The sequence below is a fragment of the Cydia splendana genome, chromosome 6, assembly GCF_910591565.1.
Source record: "Cydia splendana chromosome 6, ilCydSple1.2, whole genome shotgun sequence".
Taxonomy (NCBI): Eukaryota; Metazoa; Arthropoda; class Insecta; order Lepidoptera; family Tortricidae; genus Cydia; species Cydia splendana.
In genome coordinates, this window is record NC_085965.1 from 12,270,478 (window position 1) to 12,295,416 (window position 24,939).

General features: G+C 40.5%; 1 protein-coding gene across 1 annotated transcript; it reads right to left on the reverse strand.

Moving 5' to 3' along the window:
* Positions 1-24,742, reverse strand: LOC134791776 (meiosis regulator and mRNA stability factor 1). Its single transcript, XM_063762931.1, has 22 exons — positions 24,332-24,742; positions 23,627-23,790; positions 21,865-22,008; positions 21,147-21,307; positions 20,424-20,541; positions 19,921-20,111; positions 15,110-15,263; positions 14,350-14,361; positions 13,830-13,971; positions 13,089-13,331; positions 12,020-12,557; positions 11,473-11,627; positions 9,702-9,837; positions 8,672-8,777; positions 8,330-8,485; positions 7,693-7,887; positions 7,136-7,490; positions 5,022-5,174; positions 4,361-4,528; positions 4,050-4,207; positions 2,972-3,071; positions 1-2,876 (listed from the first exon to the last, which is right to left on the reverse strand). Exons 1-22 carry the CDS (start codon positions 24,459-24,461, stop codon positions 2,836-2,838), a joined length of 3,720 nt encoding a protein of 1,239 aa, XP_063619001.1. The 5' UTR covers positions 24,462-24,742; the 3' UTR covers positions 1-2,835.
* Between the last annotated feature and the right edge of the window lie 197 nt (positions 24,743-24,939).

Here is a 24,939-nt window from a genome sequence, read left to right on the forward strand (position 1 = left end):
TTCTAGTTATTATAAAAATATCATTTATTTTCCAACACTACATTCATTTTTCCATGCAATACTAACAACATACTACATCCAAACACTGATATTTCACTATTGGTGACAAATCAATGAACGGAAAACACGAATTAGTGTTCACTACAGTACACAGAGAAAATAAAGATCACAGAATTATGAAGACATAGATAATTGTATCTTATTAATTACCCTCTTACTGTACTTTCAAATACTTAAATCTATAAACCTTAGTGTTATAATTGTAAAACTTTGATATTGGTCACATAAGAGTAAAAACAACATTATCTTAAAACACTACAGCCTTAAGTAAATTCAAAATAAAATAACATCTATGAAACAATATTTCAAGATTTATTATAAATACAAAGACAAGGGGCCACAGCAAACTTCGAAAAACGAAATTTGTGTATCTCCATTCTGTCGCTCCAATAATACAAGAGATAGAGACAGACGATCGACTTTTGATGTTCGCGTTGGCCCCTTAGTATCACTTCACTCGAAATGCGAACTGGCAGTGGTGTAAATGAAAATCGTAACCCATATATAATTGCATATTATATTGCGATCCGCATACGGCGTAAGGCCCGCCTTACTGACGCGGATCTCGGGCGGGTTATTGGTGCGTTGTAAACGCTCGATTCCTCTTACAGCGCTTTATTAGTGATTCTATAATTTTAAAAAAATACTGCATTATGTAGTTGTGCATTATGTTACATAGGCTCATTGCGTCAGTTCACCGTCCAGTGCCTGTTGATGACCCTATGATCAGTCTGTGGACGTCTTTGGGTAATTAATCGCCCTGCTGTCAAAGGAACCGAATGTTATAAGTTATAAACGCTGCAAGAATAATTCTGACCCGCTCGCCGACATTCCACATCGATACCCAGGGCCGGACCGGCGTTATAATCATGTACGACTCCTAAATAAATTTATGCTACGCTTTGTACCAATTTTTGCGCGTGTTTAAACATATGTACACTATATACATAAATAAATCGAGTTCACCTAGCAATATGCAGCTCATGATTCTTAACGCATATATTTATGTACTAAAATGATAGGATTAATTTCGATACCAGTTGCGTCCTTGGTATAAATACTAATGAAATATCACAGTAGTAAGTGTTGCACGTAGGTTACACTATTTACAAAACTATTAACATATCCATACACACGGCTATTATACAGAGAAGAGATTAAGTACTTGTTGCGCTTCGAACGCGTGCTGCAAACCATCTAGAAAACGCACCATAAAAACCCTCATAAATGCATTGCGCCACGACAGACCTTTTTAGCATATACCGGAATGCCGCGGTCATCGCACACTACCTTATCAGTCCAACACATCTTGACAATGTAAGATACGCACTTACATAGAAAATATATTAGTACCCTAATTATCAATGTGGAATTGCGAGCAGCGGGTGACATCGACAAACAAAACTGCGCCAAGACAAGAACCTAAGTATTCTACCAGGTCGGAACAGATGCATACAACCGCCTATGAGTCAACTCCAGCAATAACAGCCTCATGATATCCAGCTGCTTCTAAACACACTATTAATAGTCATAGTTCAATTATCCCAGAGCGAGCACGATTTTTCTTTTGTCAGAGAATATTTATTTATACGTGTTATCACTTAAATATACAAAAAATGTAAAAAATTTGCACATTTATAATTGACTCTTAACATTGTAGCTAAAACCGACCACAATTCGATCATGGATATCATTCTAAATGTAAACCTGGCATATCGCGGTGTAAAATGTATATCTCAAGAATTTAGTAAAATTGTTGTCTAAAAATTACAGGACTTTGAAACAGTGATATTATCTATAACCGACGAAGTAAAACAATTAAGACTGTACATTAACAATTATCAATACATTTCAACAAAACAGGTAAGCCCTAATTATAGCGATTTGATGGAGATCATGTATAAAGGATAAAACTCTTACGACGAAACAAACATACAGTAATTATATTGTACTTTATAAGAACATTCGGAAAATGTTATTAACACTTTTAAATATTATAAATAATTACATTCAATCGTATACCTACTAGTATTTGAGCTTGACTTAATACTTCTTAGACGATAATTATTGATATTTCGAAATGGAAAAATTAACATAGCTACTTCTAATTTGTGTTAAGTAATAAAATTAGATGTATAGACAAATCGATCTGATCAAGATAAGATAATGAATGAAGATCGTTAAGAGTAAAATGCATGAAATATCAATAATAATTAGGTCTGTTCTAGTCTTCCAACCCTAAAATAAAAAATGTCAAATGTTAAAAAGATTAATACTTCACATTAATTAATCGGTGCATCATTATTAATGAACAGACCAAACCTAATTCAATATACCGCTGATTAGGGACGATCAATACATAAATAGTAAATACTCGAAACATTCCTATAATATAAACGAGAAATACTTTTTGTCAATAAAGTAAAATTGGGGAGAAATAAATATAGACTATACACAATTATAAAATAATTTTAACATAACATTCGAGATACACACTGATTTCATATTGATCAGGGTAAAAATTGTATGCATTGTAACATTTTCCGAATGCGTTGAAATATCTTAACTTTAATAAACACACAAAAATATACGATCTAGAACATTATTGTTATAGACATCACATTTTTAGGACACTTGAATTAGTCTAGATGATAAAATTCGTTGCAACCCTGGATACAATCCTGATATAGCTGGGGTGACGTCGGAACGCATGCAATTTTTACGAGATAAAAATTGGAAGGAATGTATCACCTTGCTGGGGCGGTCCTGGACAGCCTACTGTATGGCGTCGAACTGCGCCGCCAGGCGGATGCGGCCTGCGGAGGAGAACGTGGGGTTATAACCAGAATACACAATACAACATTCATTACGAGACATCTGGAAGAGTTCCTATGTTTAAGTTGATACATACGTTTGCTCTCCTGCACGAGCAGCGCCGTGGGCGCGGGCAGCGCGCTGGCGGGCGGCGAGCACCACAGGCTCGTCTTCGGCGACTCGAACACGCGGGAACCCTGCAACAGACCATTATATGTATTCATATTGGTGCCTAGAATGCATGGTAATCATAGGGCGGTTTTGTATTAACACAAGAAAGGTATGTGCCGTCACTTGAAGACTATTTTTAGTTTTTTGAAGTGAAAACTTCTTTAGCCTGTGCACTTTTTGAGGTGGGGAAAAAATGTTAAACTCGAGACAGCGTAAGGCGTAACCCTCTCTTTCTACCGCGCGGCGAAAATGTATGCCTGAGCCTGCTGTTTCGTTTAGGCGGCGCAGGGCTTGCGTGACGTCATGTGTGACGGATAATGTCATTGTTAGGGTTCCGTACCTCAAAAGGATAAAACGGAACCCTTATAGGATCACTCGTGCGTCTGTCTGTCTGTCCGTCTGTCACAGCCTATTTTCTCGGAAACTACTGGACCAATTAAGTTGAAATTTGGTACACATATGTAAATTAGTGACCCTAAGATGGACATGTTTTTTTTATGATTTTCAAATACATAGGTTCGAAGTTATTTAAGAAAATAGCCAAAAAAATAACCATCCCCCCCCCTTTATCTCCGAAACTACTGGGTCTAAAATTTTGAAAAAAATACATAAAATAGTTATTTACCTATAGATGACAGGAAAACCTATTAGAAATGTGCAGTCAAGCGTGAGTCGGACTTATGTACGGAACCCTAGAAACGCGAGTGCGACTCGCACCTGGCCGGTTTTTTTTTTATTTAAATGCCATCTAGTGAGTTTCCCTCAAACTGGTATTAATATAACTGTAGTACTCACAGTGATGTGCTTAGAGGTTTCAAGTAATGCGACGATATAACGCTAGATGGCGTTAACCCCAATTATACATAGTGCTGCAGACATTTTGCACTATATGGCGCTGTTATTAATATTTTGAGTTACAATGTCGTTGAGTTTTCAGTTCTGCCGGCACTCCCAGAGTGCAACCCGTTGTTTTTTTTTTAAATATTGGCAGTTATAAATGTTACCTTTTGTCCCGGCGGCGTGTCGTGAACCGAGTAGTCCTCGTGCCTCGCGGGGCCCAGACAGCGCGGCGCCGCCACGCCGGCGCTCAGCGCCCAGCGCGCGCCCGTCTCCACGAATACTTCGCGGTAGTGCCGCAGGAAATCCACCACCGACTCGAAGCCTGCCACAGACGAAATCAATAAAATTGTAACATACTTTTTTATGCTAAGGAAAGTTTGTTTATAAATGACGCGGAACTTAGAGCGAGCATTGAATGAACGGTTATATCGTACTTTTGACCGAGAGAGAGAAACGTTCATGCAAAAGTACTTACCCAAATCCGCGCACGGGAACAGCGGTTCGAAGCGACTGGTGTATTCGACGAACACGTCCATGGCGGGCATGGGCTCGGGCCGGTCGGCTAGGATCTGCGCCACGCGCCACACCAGACGCCACGCCGGCGTGAGCTGCACGCGACGCGCGTCCGCAAATACTACTCCAGCTAAGACAATAGTAAATAACATTAAAAAAAAATCCAACAATAGTAAACGATTTTTAAATATCTACAGGAAGCGTGTAAATATACTGTATGAGTCAGTACACTACTGTTTATTGATGCTACGTGTGTGTCAAGTTACATATTTAAGCCAAGCGGGATGGCCTTCCAACGCGCACGGTCCCTTTTAGATACATAATTAGAGTTTTGCTTGATGGTGATGGGTCGATGTTTATTCCCAAAGGCAAAACATAAGCCTTTTAAATAGCATTGGCGCTTGCAACATCGCTAATGCTCTGGTTTCCTAGGATAGCGGTGCCGTCATGTAGCGGCCGTGTCCATACAAATACTACGACATCCATAATATTTAGCCGTATTATTTAGTATGGAGACGGCCGCTATATGACGGCACCGCTATCCTAACCTAGAAATATCGAGCTTTAAGCATGATTCTGATGAGCAAGTAAGTTAAAAGATTGTAGATAATATTATATATTACCTAATGCCAGTCTTCGCACATCGGGATCGCAGCCTAGCAGCTTCCTAAAGGCGCTGGAGAAGTACTCCTCCGTGCTGCCGCGCGCCACGCTGCGGTCCGCCGACAGCACCGCGCACGCCGCTAGGCATGAAGTCACCCATAGCGGGGCATCACCTGTACAGAGAAAGGCAAATTAAATAAAAATATGAGTCGCATATTCATTGGATCCAGAACAAATGTGACGTCCCACGGTCAAAGGTACCTTATGGCGGGTATGGAGTTATGCATACCCCAGTAATCTACAATAAATAAGCTATCGATAACACAAAAGATCAACCTTCTAGGTTGCGTAGTTACAGAGATATGATTTTTTGAAAATAATGTTGTGAAATGAGCAACTTTACGATAGAGAAGTTTTAAGTTTAGCCGCCTAAAAAACTATGTTCCTGAAGTAAGTTACATAGTTGACTACAAATAATAATGCCTTATATATCTGAGATTAAAAAAATATTGCGACTTGTTCTGTAATGCTAATAGAAACTTTTGATATCGACTGATTTATGTGTATACTAACCAATCTCTTGAAAATAAAGTTTTATTTCATTTTCACGATTGATTGCAATGAGCTCTCAAGATTTAAATTTTATCTATTAGAAAACGACACTGACAGACAGTTTAAGCAAAAAACAATACCGATTTAGAGGTGAAAATGTATTTTCTGACTTTTTCATATAAAATCACAAAATTGAATATTTTTACTTTTAATGTGACACACAATCAATTTTTCTGAGCACATATGAAAGAAATTCTGTCATTCAAATGAAATAAATCCTAAAACCCCAACTAAATACTATATTTAACCCCTTATGCCACTTTAAACTTACATAACAATAACAGTATTTGCTCCATACATTTACGAAAAGGTACCTTATGGAAATAAATCTAATAATACATCACTACAAAATATCAATCATATTATAGTTTATCTTTTATGAATAGAAAATATTAATTTACATTAAACTGCCCCCAATTTAATTAGTTCTTCGTCATAATAATCTTAAAAAAGACCAATAATTTGTATGTAATGAAAAGGTACCTTGTGGTCAAGTTACATGATGAGGCATGATGATGATGGAACAGTTAGGATAAACTAATAATATTTTGGGGTTAAGATGGTATAAATCGTCTATTTCTTATCAATAATATATTTCGGTTGCTATTGAAGATAAGCGGCATTGAGGTTCAATGACCTCAGATATTCCATAAGGTAATGCGTCGGGTATTGGCATTTTTCAGCAAACCAATGGCTGATTTACTGCATGCGACCAAACCAAATGAAGATTATTCTAGTTAAGAAAGACTTGACAAGAGTAACTTTGGTATAATAGCAGTCTACTTGGATTTGTGATGTCGGTCTATGTACGGTTATAATATTTGCGAGGCGCCCCAACCAGAACTGAAATTATCAAATTAGTTTTGCAGAATGCTAATACAGTTCTCTACCAAACTTCTTTTCCCGTATTGACTAGTTTTTTTGGGAATTTTCAATCTTTTTTCCATAAGGTACCTTTTCTACTAAACTCTGAGACGACATTACTAGGCTTATAACTAACTTATAACAAAAATAAAAACAGGTAAACAAACGTTACGCATTAAGGTTTCAGATCACACAATAAAAAAAAATTGAGCATTTTTTCACCTCTTTACAAAACATTTAATATCTCCGAAACTAGAAACCCTCATAAGGTACCTTTTCCCGTGGAACGTCACAAATTAGTGCCCCTTTCATCTCTCAGATGCTGAAATAGATGTCACAATAAAAAGTCTCCCGGACCAAGGCCTCCATAGGTCCTAACTTTGGAATAGAATAGAATACATTTATTTACGTCTCAACATGGTTGGTTACATATTTAAGAGAAAAGGAACGCACGAAAAAAGGACCCCCCCACTCAGCGTAATGCCACGGCAAGCAGCAACGCTGATTTTCGGTAGGGACCTAACTTATAACTAACTTAAGACTAACATTAATGAGAATCCAAAAAAAAACAGACAAAAATTACATTACTTTATCCCGGTCGCTAGGATCAGTGAAATTTCTGGTTGTTATGCGTTAAATAAGCACTATAGGTACACACCTGGGGCACGAACTAGGCCATTCTCAACACAGCCACCGGTCGCGTAAACCAGCTCTTCCAACGTCGAGGCATTAAGGACGTCCGGTTGCGGGGCGGCGCCGAACTGCGCCGCGTAGGCCTGAGGGAGGCTCTCTAAAGTCACAGGGCCGAGAGCTCTGAATCGCGTAGCTAGTACTGCTCGGGCGGTTCTAATAGCCAGTCGCACGCCCCGCTCGCCGCTAGGTTCGGTGTAGACGGAGACAGCGTCGGGGATAACTTCGAAGAGGTCGACGAGCTTGACGCAGCCGTAGTGGGCCACGCGGAGCTGGCTGCCGAAGTGAGCGTGGTAGGCGGGCACGAAGCGGGAGAATTCCATCTGAGAGAAATATTCAATTATAAATATACGACGATAAGGAATATTTGCTTTTAAGATCTAGATAGGTAGGATTAGGATTTAATTTTAAAGTTATGTAAAGTTAAAAACACGCCACAAAAACAGCGATGGTGCCCGCGGGCGTGCACCCGCGCAAGACAGTACTGGTGACAGACTGGAGCAACCTCGGCTATCGGCCACTCACCCTCAGGTTGGGCGTGTAGCACAGCAGCTCGACGGCCTGCAGCGCGAACTGCGCGGAGCGGCCGCGCTCCTCGGGCGTGGGCGCGCGGCGGGGCAGCGACACGGCGCCGTCCGCCGCCGCCGCCACCGTGCCCGGCGCCACGCGGGCCATCAGCTCCGCCAGCGTGCACACGCCGTAGTCCGCCGGCGAGAATGGCTGCAATCACATATAGATTCAATTAGTGTATTCTGAAAATAGGGACCCCTTCCTAACTCCTCTCGGAGTTAACAAACTTTTGCAAGTATCAGAAGTTACAAGCTTTCATCAAACCAGCACTGGTCGCTTTGAAACGTTACATTTTAATTTGTTACTTTTTAGTAACAATTTCCCGAACTGCTGATAGTTGGGAAAGAGCTGCAAAGAAATTCCGCAATTCAATCTTTTAGTTTCTGTGAATTTCCATACTTCAGTCAGTGGCAGTTTGCCGAGGGGAAAAGGTTCCATACCACCATTCCATACAACACAACGGCGACATAACGAAAAAAAAATGTCCTCAGTCTGCTTAATAACCTTCTTATGCATGGAACTTAGCTAGAATAGGGCTGTGCACGACTTATACAATCCTATGGGTAAGTGGTAATGACACAAGTTGACCAACCTTGCCGAAGGTCTCCTGGTACAGGGCGGGGATGTCGTTGGGGTGCACGGCGCGGCCGGGCACGGCCTTCAGCAGCTTGAGCAGGTCGGCGGTCCAGCGCCGACCCTGCGCCGCCGCGGAGATGGTGATGATGCGGTATGACCCTGAGCCTAGTACCTGGCAACGGGAACGGACGTGCTTGTTAAAAAATCTAAGGGAAAATTAACGATAAAAATGGCACAAAGTGATAAGTAAAACTGAATATTCTAGACCAAATGCGGGTAGTTAGGAAAACTCGCAGTTCTAGGAAGATGTTTGTACTAGCTTTCTTGAGATTAAGTAAAACGATAGATTATAACTTACCACGATAGTGCTGCTGAGCGCGGAAAGTAGTTCAGGTAGCTTCGTGAACCCGTAATCAGCTACGCGGCACTGGCGACCGAAATGATGATGGAAAGCTGGTATCAACCTAAAACAACAATTGTTTTAAAGAATTGCTGTGTTTTACAGATGTAGTGCATAATTGTTTTCCTTCGTATTTTCTCGGAAACGTTCGTATTTGGCATCCTACTTCAGTCAACGTCAGTACTTTTTGTACCGAGACTGACTGAAATAGCAATACACGTTCGTACGTTTCCGTGAAAATACGAAGGAAGTAGTGCATAATTAGCACTACATCTGTACGCAATTTAACTAGATTATATTCATGTTAACATCCTTCTTATTATCACGTCACTGGCGTAGGGCACAGCTCTTAAAGCCAAGCCACACCATATTCGTATGCGTCACAGCTCTGTGTGGTACATTGCTTGCGTTGCGTTCCGCATTCATTACAATTACCTACGCAATGCAAACTATGTACTGCAATGAGAGCCGAAGCTATGCTACATTACGTATACTGTGTGCCGGCCTTTATCGGCCCAGGTCACGGAACACTCCGATGGTTTACGCCATACACTTGATATTTATCTAAGGATGGTATACCACCTATCCAATTTCTTTGTCCAATGTGCATTGCGTCTCACTCTCTTAGATAAAATGCGAGACGAAAATACACATTGGACCAAGAAATTGGACAGGCGGAATACCACCCTCATCTAATCTAATTTACGGCGGTCGGCTTCAGAGTCAAGCGGAGCTCGGAGCGTGTATTACGAGGCGTTAGCAGTGGACATAAGGAACATTCCACGGGCTGTCCCGTACAAACGCATTTTATTTCGTATATTAGAACTTTTTTTCGGCGTTATAAGGCGATGATTATTATTCTGGTCATATTTTTGACCATTTGTTACAGAAAAAGAAACTCCTATAGCTGCAAATCTTCAGAAAACTCGCGTTTGTACGGGACAACGGTAGACAATTTCATGGAATGCTCCATAAGCATGGTACTGACTTGCTGAAGGGTATGCAGCAGCGAGGCGCGGCGCGCAGCAGGTCCACGAGCTCGCGCTCGAACAGCGCCAGCATCGGCTCCAGCGCCGGCGCCGTGCGCGGCCGCTCGCGCTCGCCGCTAGACCGCGAACTAGAGCCTGGACACAAAAATAAATCTAAAATGTATTCTGCAAGTAAGTCTTAAGGACTGCACAATTATCGATGACACAAATGTGGAAAATGAGTAATTAACAAAGGAGCAACGACACACGTGTAGATGATCCAATGAATACAAATGAAAACACAAGCAAAGAATTTTACAACGATACGAGTTAGTAATTGTATCTCGCACCGTTGTATGACCTTAACATCTAAGCCCTTACATCTATGACCTTATCATCTAATTGGTAATTTGGTAAGTAATATCTTTTTCTCAAAAATGGACGGCAAAGTCGACTTTGCCGTTTAAAAAATAGGTTGCGAAGCGCGTAGTTTATGGTCAGTCAAAAAATTAAAAAGTTAAAAACATTGCAGTCTCGATTTTGGGACTGCAATGTTGCATACAAATTCCATTATTTGTCGAGTTCCAAACTTTTTAAAAGTTGAAATGGCCATATCAAATGAAGGCACAGGCCCATTAAACAGCCAAACAGATGATTAGTACCGCGACTATTTAGCTGTCTGAAATAGGTTGGCGTATTTTCGGCAGAAAAATACAACTCTATTTTTTTATTAAAAAAATAAAAAGGCGGCAAAGCTAATTTTTTCAATTGTTTCTACTTTTTTCTGTGAAAATATATACGTAAGAAAGTTGCTTTTGTAAAATATTTCTATGATATTTATATTTCTTGCACCATTTTTGAGAAAAGCACTATATATGACTCGGCTGGAAGGCTACTTGCTGGCTTCGGATTCAATTAAACGGACTCCCAAGGTCGTCCGTTTAAAACGAATCCTCAGCCTGCAAGTAGCTACTTCCGAGCCTCGACAATAATGTACTATTAACTATTTCATAATTTTCACTGATTTTATTGACGTGATCTGGTCCTGGCAGAATATCACTGCCTCTCCTATAGGGTGAAGCGTAATACCAAAGAGAATAGATAGTATAGTATGGTCCTGTCATAGTAAATTTTGTAGTCACAGTAAATTTACTGCCATCTATCGACACACGACTAGAACTCAAAATGAAAACGTATAAATGTGTTAAAATAGTTAAATATGAAACGGTGTCGTCACGCAATCTAGCCGAGCATAGGCCAAAGGTGTGTGCGCCATCTATCCGAGAATGACTTTTTCTTGATTTCCGAGGCACGTTTTTTCCTTAGACTTTATTCATCTTATACGAAGTTACATATGTCTTTGGTAATACTGAGCCAGAACCCTTTTGTTTTGCTGCGACGCACACAACATTCCATTTGTGTGAATCAATATTTATATGTATTTTTTTTTCTTTTTCTATTTTTGTAAAAATCTGTCGGACTCTTATTTGTGTTTGTATTTTCTGTTTTTCCTATATATTGATTGTTTTTTTTTCTGTCATTTTTGTATTTGAATATTCTGTGTGTATTGTAGCAAACAAATAAACAGATTATCTATCTATCTAAGAAAAGATTTAAAAAAAAGTGCAGAGAACATGCAGCTTCCACCGCAGCTTCGCACAGTAAACGGACCGTCCAAGCGAAATCCACTCAATATTCTCCCTAAGCGCAGGAAATAATTCTTATGTATATCATAATATGAATAAAGAATCATTTTCAGAAGTAGAAATATCAAAATGGAACAGAACTCACTGAGATCGTGTTGCGGCTCCTTGCGCACTAGATGGCGCGAGGGCGCGTCGCGCAGCTCCACGCCCGCGGCGCCGTGCAGCAGCAGCTCCAGCGGCACCCCGCGGGTCGCGTCGTACGAGAATGTAGAGAATGCCGCCTCGTAGCATTCCACGAAACTGGAATGCGAACAAGTTATAACCAAAGGTAATATATATACCAGGTACTAGGTAATACTACGTATATACTAGGAAAGCTTGCACGAATGGAATGAACGAAACTGCGAACTTTCATTGTACGAATGACACTGTACTGTAACTTCTTGTACAGAGAATAATTAGAATATCACGACAGAAACGCAAAGAGCAAGTAATATACTTATTGAATCCTCACTTAGACCTTATACTCCGCATGAAGACAGAGCGGACAAAGTACAAAAATTATAATACCTACTTTCCTAATAATCCTATTATGTAGAATCTGTGCAGAAAGAGAATAGTCGTAGAATGTATTGGATTCCATACATTTCACGATTCTTCTCTTCCGCACAGACTCTATAGGTAACACTAACCTTAATAAGGGCAATTTTCCTCCATGGCTGTCCAGCAGCGCTAGAGTATTCTTCGCCAGCATAGAGATCTCCATAAACACGGGCTGCAGGATCCTACTCCCGTCCTCATGTCCCGTACTCAATCCGCCATGGATATGACACTTCCACGGGGCCTCCTCCATATCTAACTCTGTTACTGGTGTTAGATCAGTCAATTGTACGAGTCGCCCGTAGCCTTCGTGGATTATGACAGTGTCTTTAAGCCTGGCTATGTCGGAGGTGGTGAGCGCGCAGCAGTGGCGGCTCGCGTAGGCGTCCCGCAGCCGCAGCAGCGGCAGGGCGTGGTTGGCGTGGTCGAGCAGGATGGCGCGCAGCCGGGCGCGCAGCACGTCGTGGTTGGGCGCGGGCGAGGGGCGGCCGAGCGCGAGCTCGAGGCGGCGGCCGCTCCACGCGTTGTCGAGGCGGCGCTTGTGCACGCGCGCGATGGCCAGCCGCGCGTCCCACTCCGACCGGACCACCACCGTGGCTATAGGGCCGTCGTTGTACACCCACACCATCACTATCGAACAAAGAGAATCTAATTGTTTCATATCGAACATTAAATAAAATGTTAGGATATGCGCAAAAAAAAAGAAAAAAATTGATTGATCATTATTATTTTATAATTATTTTAAAATACACCCTCATTATTTCTCATCTAACTTCATGTAGCAAATCGTTGACTTTTAATGAAAAGCAGACGACTTGACAGCTACTACCCTATATACTCTCTGTATGTAAAATATAAAATTAGAGACATTTATATTTTAAACATTTTATTTCAAACTTTATATATTTTAATCAAAAAGGAAGCTAAACATATAAAATAGGGATATTTCCTGTATTAAAAATAAATTATTTTACACCATGCACGCAATAATTTCTATTTAATAAATCGAATAGAAATATAAAAAGCAGGTGAGTTAACCTTGGCGTCCCTATATTAGTTTTCATATAACTTCCATATTAGCAAATCGTTTTGTCAGTACTAAAAAAGAAAGTGATTTGACTAGTAGGAGAATACCCTATTCCAAGAGAAACATAGACTTACCTTTGACAACGGGGACGTACTGGCTGAAGAGTTTAGTGAGCATGGCCTGTATGACGGCCGGGTCGAAGGGCGGCAGATTAGTGACGGTGAGCTCGGCCGTGGAGTCCTCGGCCTCGCTGCTGGGCTCGCTGAAGGAGGCCGACGAGTTCCACGGCGACACGGCGCGGCTCTGGCTGTCGCGGGCGCGGCTGTCGTCGCCGCTGTTGCTGGACGAGCAGCCCGACCGGTCCAGGTTCGCGGATCCTGTTTATAATAAATAATAACTAAGCATTAAACTGACGTTTGAGGATACAATATAATCGCTACCTCAAACATGCCTTACTATGGCCAAGTGTAAATTATCTTGCCAGAATGAAATCATCGGGTTTCAATCAATTCAATATTATATTCTTTAAATAATTCTTGTCAATTGTTGAGCAATAGTGTCTGGGTGATTATAGCCTTGGCATTCTTTAATTTTTTTATGATTTGTAGTTTTTTGTTGGAATATTGACTGCTAATGAAATTCAATGATTTATTTACGTTCGTAGCCAAAATCCTCACTGAAAAATACTGACAATGTATGCCGCTGATGTAAATAGGCTTTAAGGCCGGAGCACCACTGCTGCGCACGCTATGTACACGGCCCACGTTTTAATACAAACCGTGGGCAAGCCCACGAAATTTTGTATAGGAACGTAGGTCGTGTACATAGCGTGCGCAGCAGTGGGGCTCCGGCCTAATAATACACATGGCACTGACCGTGCATGCCGCGGATCTTGCGCGGGCGCGGCGCGGGCGGCGGGCAGAAGTCGAGCGGCGGCGGCGTCGGCGCGGGCAGCGCCTGCAGCGCGCGCGCCCACTCCGTCGCCGGCACCGTCGGCGCCAGTGGGACCGGCGAAGGCTGCGAGACAAATTATAACTTTACTAAAGTTTTATGTAAAACAAATGACCAACAGGAGACTTACTTAGATCTATATGGTATAGAACTGGAAGACTGTACGATTAATTTATTCGAAATGCCAAAATAGTCCGTCTGAGAACTATTCAGACGGACCATTTACTTACTATAAACTTATATCAATGACCTACTCGACGTAAGATATCAGGCATGTTTCAGTAAATCAAACTGAACTTTTTGAATACTATCCACAAATATGTTAAACATTATGGTAATTTAAGCCTTAAGGTATATTCGAAGGCAGGAAGCAGAAAAAATCAGCCAGGTGTCACAAAGTAGTCACTAAGAAAGATTCTTTGGCAGGTGTTGATCATCATACACTATTAGGGCCTCCTTACTAAAGTAGCTTTGCTCACCTGCACTGGCGGCGGTATAAAGGTGGGCTTGTCGACCCCGGCGGTGCTGTAGCCCTCGTCGCTGGAGTACGCGTGGTAGGGCTGGAGGGGGCGCAGGTGGCGCGTGCTGATCTTCCGACCGAACAGTTATAGCAGCTTTGCTCACCTGCACTGGCGGCGGTATGAAGGCGGGCTTGTCGACCCCGGCGGTGCTGTAGCCCTCGTCGCTGGAGTACGCGTGGTAGGGCTGGAGGGGGCGCAGGTGGCGCGTGCTGATCTTCCGACCGAACAGTTATAGCAGCTTTGCTCACCTGCACTGGCGGCGGTATGAAGGCGGGCTTGTCGACCCCGGCGGTGCTGTAGCCCTCGTCGCTGGAGTACGCGTGGTAGGGCTGGAAGGGGCGCAGGTAGCGCGTGCTGATCTTCCGACCGAACAGTTATAGCAGCTTTGCTCACCTGCACTGGCGGCGGTATGAAGGCGGGCTTGTCGACCCCGGCGGTGCTGTAGCCCTCGTCGCTGGAGTACGCGTGGTAGGGCTGGAGGGGGCGCAGGTGGCGCGTGCTGATCTTCCGACCGAACAGTTATAGCAGCTTTGCTCACCTGCACTGGCGGCGGTATGAAGGCGGGCTTGTCGACGCCGGCGGTGCTGTAGCCCTCGTCGCTGGAGTACGCGTGGTAGGGCTGGAGGGGGCGCAGGTGGCGCGTGCTGATCTTCCGACCGAACAGTTATAGCAGCTTTGCTCACCTGCACTGGCGGCGGTATGAAGGCGGGCTTGTCGACCCCGGCGGTGCTGTAGCCCTCGTCGCTGGAGTACGCGTGGTAGGGCTGGAGGGGGCGCAGGTAGCGCGTGCTGATCTTCCGACCGAACACGTCCTCGCCGTCCATACGCTTCAGTGCCCTGGCGAATATAAAAGTATTAATTATCAGTAAAGAAATTCAAAGGTGTATGTGAAGTCCCCAATCCGCATTGGGCTAGCGTGGGGACTATAGCCCAAGCCCTCTCGCGCATGAGAGGAGGCCTGTGCCCAGCAGTGGGACGTATATAGGCTGAATTATTATTATTATTTATTATTATAATTATCAGTAAATACAAAAAGCGCTGGTGGCCTAGCGGTAAGAGCGTGCGACTTTCAATCCGGAGGTTGTGGGATCAAACCCCGGCTCGTACCAATGAGTTTTTCGGAACTTATGTAAGAAGTATCATTTCATATTTACCATGCGCTTTTCGGTGAAGGAAAACATCGTGAGGAAACTGGACTAATCCCAATAAGGTCTAGTATACCCTCTGGGTTGTAAGGTCAGATGGCAGTCGCTTTCGTAAAAACTAGTGCAAAACAATTCTCGGGATTAGCTGCCAAGCGGACCCCAGGCTCCCATGAGCCGTGGCAATACGAAACGGATTATTGTTCACAATTCAATTTAGAAACAGTTATTTGTTTTATAATGTAACTTATGATTTATATAACATTGAAATGACGAATAGGAAAAAGAGCAATACACATTTACAAATTACGAAATGTAGTGAAAATATTAATTGTAAATAATGACAATGATAACGTCAACGCATTGCGGTGTATCGTTATTTTGTGGTTAGGAAAAACGAAAATTCTTACTCGCTACATATGCATATTCCCTAGGGGCTGTCCATAAATTACGTCATCGATTTTTGACGATTTTGGACCCCCCCCCCCCCTAAAATCATCCAAAAATCATGCTTCGAATGACCCCGTTTCCTCCTACGTCATGCTACCGTCATCCCGTGTCCAGACCCCCCCCACCCCTAATTTGAAATGACGTAATTTATGAATAGCCCCCTATCTTTTATGGACGTTCCCAAGAACCGATAGTTTAGTCACATTGATAAAATACGCTAAGCTTCATTTTCTCTCCATTTGCATATTCTCTGTTATTAATAATGAAAGGTTATTAAAATATCGCAACCAAATGTCGAATATGTAGGTATAGGAACTCCATCATCGCACCAGATTATAATTACCACTATAATAGCTTATCGTCCTACGATTTTCATAATTATAAATATTATAAAATGTGCAACATACGATAACACCTAAATTGAGTGCCGTAAAAACCTTATTCAACTTGTAAGCTATTTATCAGAGTAAACCACAAACGTACGTAGTTATACGTACACAAATATTTATACCAGAGAAATCAGCTGTTGTCGTTCAACCATATTATAAAACGAAAAAAGAAATTTGAATTTGATTCGTTATGGAGTGACAGGTGCAACCCCCTCCAACGTACATATTTGAAATCAGCTGTCAAAGAACCGCCATCTTTATTACCGTTATGAATGAATACTTTTCCCGCCAATTATTATTTGGATAATAATAATACGATATTAACATAGTGTCAAATGAGAGCATGATTTCAATAAGAAATACATGAATGAGATAAATTAATTTAAAACAGCCTACTTGGCCTGAGAATACTGCTTAAAACTAGACTCCTAAGTTGCAAAATACCTATATTTTGCTAAATAACCAACACAACCATAGCAGCTTCGTATAGCGGATTTAAAATGTTACAATCAAGACATATTTAATTGTAGACTCACCTGTACGTAAATAGTAAACGCTAAATGTTTTTACAATAAAATTCATTTAGATAATATTTTTCTTAGCCCAGGTCTTTTATTCTTTTTTATTGGGAATATACTTTATATTTTGTTTAGTGATAAACCGTTAAAATTGTATTATTAAAAATTAACCAATGAATTCGCCATGCTTTTTAAGTATTCAAGTGAATAAATGGTAATATTTAACGATATTTTAAGGCTATCTGCTAATAATGAACATCATAAATCGAAAATAAGATACTGAAAACTGTTTTTCCTACACAAACTTCCAATAAATCGTAAAATTAGATTAAAAAAACTTACCCTGAGACTAGCATGATTCACAAATAAATAAGCAACGAAATAAAAAGGCGTTTGACGCCTATAAAATAAAACTTTTAGTGTTAGACACCACGAATTTCGAATTTTGTCCGTTGGAAAATATTTAAATTTCGAAAGTATAGTAATAATCACTGTTTCTGGCTTGTGTCTGGCGATGTAATGAACGTTTGGACGTGGAAGGACGGCACTGTAAGGTGACCCCAATTGTGGGTAAGTACACATTTGCGACAACTGAACGAGCATAAATGATGAAGTACCCACATATAAGAATCCAACGGATGCGTTCAGTATAAGATTATACAGTTCTATGGCAACAATCGGATTAAAATCGATATTATTTATCTGTTTTGCAATTTATATGAACTCAACAAAGGGTATAGCCGGCCTAGCCGGGTAAGCATGGCCAAACTGCCCTTAGCGAAAAAAATAATTTCCTTTTACTGGATTATTAACCTATATTATTATATATTACCTATATATATTCTTATAGTATTAGGGGATGTTACAAATTCGAGTTTTTCATACTGTTAATCCCGATTTTAATTTTTGAAAAAAAATACATATATGTTAAACATTATTAAATTTTACATGAAATATGTAAATTTGATAACTGTCGCAATTTCGCACGTATTTTTTTTATTTTTCTGAAAATTTTCAACTCAATTTTTTACTATTTTTTTAAGAGATAATTCAATATTATTTTTTTCAGAAAGCGACCTTAATTGTATCTACAACATACCCAAATTACAAAGAAATCGGATTAGTACTTTGGCTGTAATAAAATAAAAGTGTTTTTTCTTTTTTTACATTTTTTTTAAAACCTGAAACATTTGAGGCTTAATTTTTTGTGAAAGCACTACATATATATAGGTTAATAATCCAGTAAAAGGAAATTATTTTTTTCGCGAAGGGCAGTTTGGCCATGCTTTATCCGGGTATACCCTTTAGACTAAAATATTAAATTGTAGGTAAAAATGATGGTGTTATGCGTCGGAATTTTGGAAAACTATTAGAGTTAGACCAAGATAAGTCTGCAACGATTTTGATAGCACACGCAGTGCAAGAGTTATTTTAAACGTCAAACTTCTATGAAATCATGACGTATAAATAACACTTGCACTGCGTGTGCTAACAAAATCGTTGCAGACTTATCTTGGTCTAACTCTACCTCTAAAACAGACATTGACAGAGGTCAATTAAGAATACAACTAGCCATTTGTAGATAACCATTATTGCAAAATCTTCTTTTTTTTTTGTTACATAATCTTAATCTATTTACGAATTTTATTAATTGAAATTATTGTAATTCGGGTCTTGCTTGTAGATGCTTCAGAAGTAAATAGATAATAAAAAAGCTAAAATCGCAACAGCGTAACGGCTCGTTTTTGGGTGTAATTAAGTATAAACCTTGTAAAGCAGTCAAGCGTATGGTATTGTCGACAACCGGTATTTTTTTATGGTTAAATGGTTAGTCTACCAGAAATATTTACTTCTTTTTATAATAAATACCAGTAATTTACGTGTAGTGTAACATTTTAACGTAAATACATACCGGGTGTCCATTAAATAATGGAAAACCTCTTAACCATAGACAAGGCAAGTTAGGCTGGTCCAGAAAATAAACATGTAGGACTAGAGGTAGTAAAACTTACGTGGCTATCAATATAATCAAGTTATAGGTTAGAAGGTTGTCCAATTTTTACTAGACACCTTGTATTTTTTTATGATATAGGAGGCAAACAAGCTGACGAATCGTCTGATGGTAAGCGATAACCGTCGTCCATAGACAACCGAAACACCAGAGGGGTTATAAGTGCGTTGCCGGCCTTTAATATGGGGCATGCTCTTTTCTTGAAAACCGTATGAAGACGTTTGATTGAAGGCCGTATCGGAAATACCGCAGGCGACAGTTCATACATCAGATACATAGGAATGTCAGATACATCACCTCATAAGCCGGCGCAGTCTCTTAGAGCACAGCTAGTACATAGTACCTGGCAGCAAGGTCTGGCGTGGAGAACCTTCTACACGCAGCACGCGCCCGCCGCAGTTGTCGGTCAGCCGGCGCAGTCTGCGACCCGCGGTCTCTAAGCATATCTAGTAGTACCTGGCAGCATGGTCTGGCGTGGAGAACCGCAGCACAGCCGTGGACTTGTCGACGCGCAGCACGCGCCCGCCGCCGTTATTGCCCAGCCGGCGCAGTCTGCTACCCGCGGTCTCTAAGCATATCTAGTAGTACCTGGCAGCATGGTCTGGCGTGGAGAACCGCAGCACAGCCGTGGACTTGTCGACGCGCAGCACGCGCCCGCCGCCGTTATTGCCCAGCCGGCGCAGTCTGCTACCCGCGGTCTCTAAGCACAGCTAGTAGTACCTGGCAGCATGGTCCGGCGTGGGGAACCGCAGCACAGCCGTGGACTTGTCGACGCGCAGCACGCGCCCGCCGCCATTACTGGCCAGCCGGCGCAGTCTGCGACCCGCGGTCTCTAAGCACAGCTAGTAGTACCTGGCAGCATGGTCCGGCGTGGGGAACCGCAGCACAGCCGTGGACTTGTCGACGCGCAGCACGCGCCCGCCGCCGTTACTGGCCAGGCGGTGCAGTCTGCGACCCGCGGTCTCTAAGCACAGCTAGTATCACCTGGCAGCATGGTCCGGCGTGGGGAACCGCAGCACAGCCGTGGACTTGTCGACGCGCAGCACGCGCCCGCCGCAGTTGTCGGCCAGCCGACGCAGTCTGCGCGACACGCGGTCCGCCGGTTGCTCCAGCGGCAGATTCACCACTTCCACCTCACATATTGGGTCCTCCTCCTCTTCAGTTTGGCTTAGCGTCTATGAAATAATGATTACTGTATTGTCTAAACGTTGGTAATACATAATATAAATGCAGCAAAAAAAAGTGTGGAACCCAAAGATTACTAGTTTTCAATTAAAGAAACAATGGAAAAGATCGCCAATTCACCACCTCAAGCGAGAATCGAACTCGCTTCAGAACTCCGGTCTGATCGCAATAAACAAATGAGCTACGGAAGCTTGCCAGACTTGTGCGAATTTTTACATTATGTACTTCCATTTGTTTACACGCGTTTCGCGTGTTGCTTAATACAAACTTAATTTAAAAAAAAATTTTAACTGCATACATACCTTTGGATTTCTAGGCAAGTGAGCAGTTAGTTCGTTATAACAGTAATGCGACGAGGCGCAGGTTATCAGGGCGGACGACGTGTTCTGCTTATGCACCAGTATCACTTCCATATTTTTCCTGTTATCAAATCAGAATACACTATTAATTATGCAATATGTTTCAATTTTAATCATGTATTTGTTATTACACATACATATAGAATGCATTAAACATTAAAACAGTTTACTAATTAGAAATGAGTCTTCATTAGTAATGGATATGTAAAAACAAAAGATTTATATCATACTTTACTAATTACAATATCGACATCATGATGAAATAACCTCTCATTATTAACTCATGATTTTAAATTAACTCTTCAACTTCTAAGAACTAAAATATTTAGATTATTTTGTGCCGAATTTCTTCAAGTAGATTGATTCATTATAGATCAAAGTATTTTTTTTGGATTAAGACACACCAAAACTTCTTTATTTTTTTCAATAGCAACAAGTAAAATGTTCGGAAAACTGTTAAACTTGATTATGGTTTTTCTCTTAACTCTTGAATATCTGTTAAAAATGTATTCTATCTTTCCTAAGACAAAAGGGACTGATTAAGGCTTCATTCATTAAGCTTTTAATAATAATGGCTTTCAGACTTGACTATCGGTTAAAATATTCAATTTTCTATGAAATACAACATTCTATGAAAAGAAAGCTGAGCGATGCAAAATCTCATACCTATGTCTAAAGTCACTTAAGTCAGCCGCAAAGTTAATGTCCCCTGAGATCAAGAGTAGTGAGGCGGGGGCACTGTGCAGCTCCCCAAACCTGCGCATACACTGCCGCAGCTTCTCATCCGCTGCATTCTTTTGCGTGCCGCACACATGGATTAAGCTTACCTGTTAAAGACAAGGTTTAGGGCTCATTTAGACGGTGCGAGGACTCGCATGCGAGTTTCATTACATTGCGGGTTTTAATCGGTCGGTTGAATTGGACGTAACCAACAGTCCGCAATGTAACTAAAATCGCATGCGAGTTCACGCGCCGTCTAAATCAGCCCTTAAAGGTGAGAAATAGAATTATTAACAGTAGAGGGGGCATCAAGTCTTAGAAAAAATTGTGCTTTGAATTTGTTGAAGCAGTTGTCGCTGTAGGCCCCCGTGAGTAGTACGTGGTAATTTTGGTTGTCAGAAGATAATTATGCTACCACCAAATATATAGCGACATATAGTACATGACAGTACATGACATGGAAGTAGCATGACAAATACGAACGTTTCTGAGAAAATACGAAGGAAAACAATTATACACTACGTCTGTAGCAGTGAACTTGTGAAGTGACTGATCTCTGTTACTTAACATTTAATGTTTAGCATTGAATTACAAGTCTTTAATTGTCTGAGCGTTATTATAGAGATAATGATTCAATTAGACTCAAGATAATAAAACTACTTACTTGAGCATCATTAAGTTCCTGGAGCCTCAGCGGTAATTCTTTCCTCACATCACAGACCACCACGAAGTCCGCCTCTCGCCGCCCCGTCAGAAATTTGGCACGGATAGCTGCTACTACATCTATTGCCGAGCAGCCACGGGGCACCTAGAAATTAAACATGGATATGACTTAAGTGGCAAGTCAGGACATAATGCCATGTCCTGACTTGCCACTTAAGTTTTGCGGCAAGTATAGTGACTCCTGGACCAGCAAAGAGATTATTGATTTTTTTAAATCACAATTTACTTTTTAGTGCTCCTCCATACAAAAGCAAATACCTATAAAAATATTGATTAAGTAGATAAGATTATTATTTTACATAAACATTTATCATTCTGTACACATTTGCCATTAATAATATAAGTTAATTAAATGTGTTACTTAACTTCAAACTCTGGTAAATCCATTCGACCCTCACAGCAAATATCTACCCTATTACCCTTTCTTCATACCAAAATCACTTCAAACTAGGGATGTTGCGGACGCAGATTTTATGACATCCGCGGATGCGGATATTTAAAGTCTCACATCCGCGGATGCGGATGTCAAGATTTGGTACTTAAAAAACGTCTTACATTTTTAGCAATTTTTATTAAAAAAAACCGAAACATTTAGTATTTGAGCAAGAATATAGGTGCGTTTTATTTAATAAACAGTAACTTGGCCGACTTTTCGGGATCTAGACGATTTCGTTATATATAATGACGAAATTACCTAGCACTTACGCCGCCGCTAATACGTTCCTATTACCGACTTGGTCGACATCCGCATTATGCGGATGCTCCGCATCGGATGCGGATGCAGATGCGGATGTTTCGCGGATGCGGATGCGAATATCCGCAACATCCCTATTTCAAACACATGGATTTAGCCGATTTTGAAGAATTTTAAGCAACTCAAATGTTATAGGGTAATTTCGCTAGTTTACCGTCCAGTGCTAGTTTCCGTCCACTTGATGGATTGGCAAATAGTATATTTCTTTTTTAATTTCCTACTTGTGTTATATCATTTTTATGTAGATAGCTATATTGTTTAGGTTTAGACATTAAGGATTGCAATAAGTCCAAATTTGTGCAGCAATATAGGTTTATATTAAAATTTCGTCAAGTGGACGGAAACTAGCACTGTACGAAAGCTAGCGCAATGACCCTAGGTACCATTACTGTGTTAAACATTATTCACTGTTGTTTCTGTATTTACTAATATGTATTTAATTGACCTGCATTTAATATAGATAATGATTAAAAGTGTATAATCTTAATACCTCTTATGATAAGTGGTGAGGTTATCTGTATTTATATGCATCGCTTTGTAATAAAACAGTCAACAACATGTTGCCATATTATGTAGATCTTTGTTTACCATCAAAAGTTTGAACAGTACTATCTAGTATAAAATATTTACTTACAACAAAGTTTATCTGCTCAAGTACTGCAAAATCAGGTAGCTATAGTCCTTAAGTATGACTATGGTCCAGTTTTTAACATTGATTCCTAACTTAGATACACTAATGCTCATTTCTATACTATATACTCAACATAATTTGAAAAATACTTATACATATTTTACTAGAACTTAAATTTGGACCATAGTTGTAAGATGTGGACTAAAGTTATCAGATTTTATGATACTATAAATTTAAGTTTGGGTAGTAAATAACATCACAGAAAAGAAACTTCAGTAGTTTTTTGTTCAAAAAACTTAACATATACAAGATACCAACCTGACAGTTCTCTATGTCCCAAAATATTCCTAAGGGCACAGTAACATTGGACCTCTGCTTGTAATGTCGGAACCTCGATTTGACTCGGGCCCGTTCCGGGTTAAACACTCCCTCATCCCTAACACAACTTTCAATTTCTTCAGAAGATTCTTCATCGGAGACATCTACAAGTAAATCAATAGTCAAACACATGGCAGAAAACAGTGTCGTGTGACCATGTGCTTATTAAATGAATTCTGTAAACATGGCATTTAATCAATATCCCAGTCAAATACTGAATGTTAATAAACAAGTTATATTAACTGAGTATACTTAATTAAAAAGTAGTAAAGGAAGAAATACCAAACAAAATTGGAAGAAAGTAGGCCATAACTAACAGATTATAGTGTCACAAAAAGTACAATAACCGATTAGCAAACACAAAGTTCCACATCAGTAACATGAGATCTTCATTGTATAACATAGTGAACAGGATATTCAGTTACGTAGAGCTTAAATTGAACTCGTGTTCAATTCAAACTATTCAAAGCCACAATCCACAAACCCAGATCAATTACTACTATGGACATGTCATGACTTGCGCCATAAATATAAAGTAATTGTTTTTAATCTTTACAGTAGTTAGGTGTAATAATTAAGCCTGTAGCCCCCCCGTAACTATTCGACTGTTACCTAACAAAAAATACCATTCTCAATAGAACGCACCTGTTATCCACAAACGGGGAGGTAATGGTATTTTCATGACTGGACTAGATGTAACATTGTTGGCTAGACCTTGAGCAGAATGACTTCTTGTGCCCCTGTTGCAACTCTCAAGATCTCTTAGAAAATCCATAATGCGCAATTAACTGGTTCTACGTGACGAATACAAAACTTATCTCTCACTCAGCATATGCTAAACAAAGCAAAATTAGGCTACCAATGTAGAACACAAACAATCACAAACATGTCACACTTTCAACGTACAAACACATTACTCTCTACACGAAATACTTAAATCACAAGATTTGTGTCTTAACATTAAAACAAATATATACAAAACGTAAAAATAATATCGACATTATCTCTACGCCATATCCATAACTGAATGGTGAAACTACAATCCCATTTCATAAACAAACAACGAGCAGTAGAGTAAATGAATGAATGAATGAAATATATTCAAGTTCGACAACATTTTATCATATTTCTAAGTGACTTCACACTATGAGTGCTATACAGTACTAAATCGGTTTGATCGTGTGTTAACGCTTTAGTATTTCCAGAAATTTTCAATTCTAAGTGGTTTTGGAGCATACATCTTTATTCTTGTG

Coding starts and splice junctions, on each gene's coding strand:
- LOC134791776 (XM_063762931.1), bottom strand. CDS start 24,461: ATGGATTTTCTAAGAGATCTTGAGAGTTGCAACAGGGGCACAAGAAGT. Junction 20,542..21,146: donor TTAAGTGACTTTAGACATAG/GTATGAGATTTT, acceptor ATTTGATAACAG/GAAAAATATGGAAGTGATAC. Junction 2,877..2,971: donor GCTCGTGCAGGAGAGCAAAC/GTATGTATCAAC, acceptor TCTCCTCCGCAG/GCCGCATCCGCCTGGCGGCG.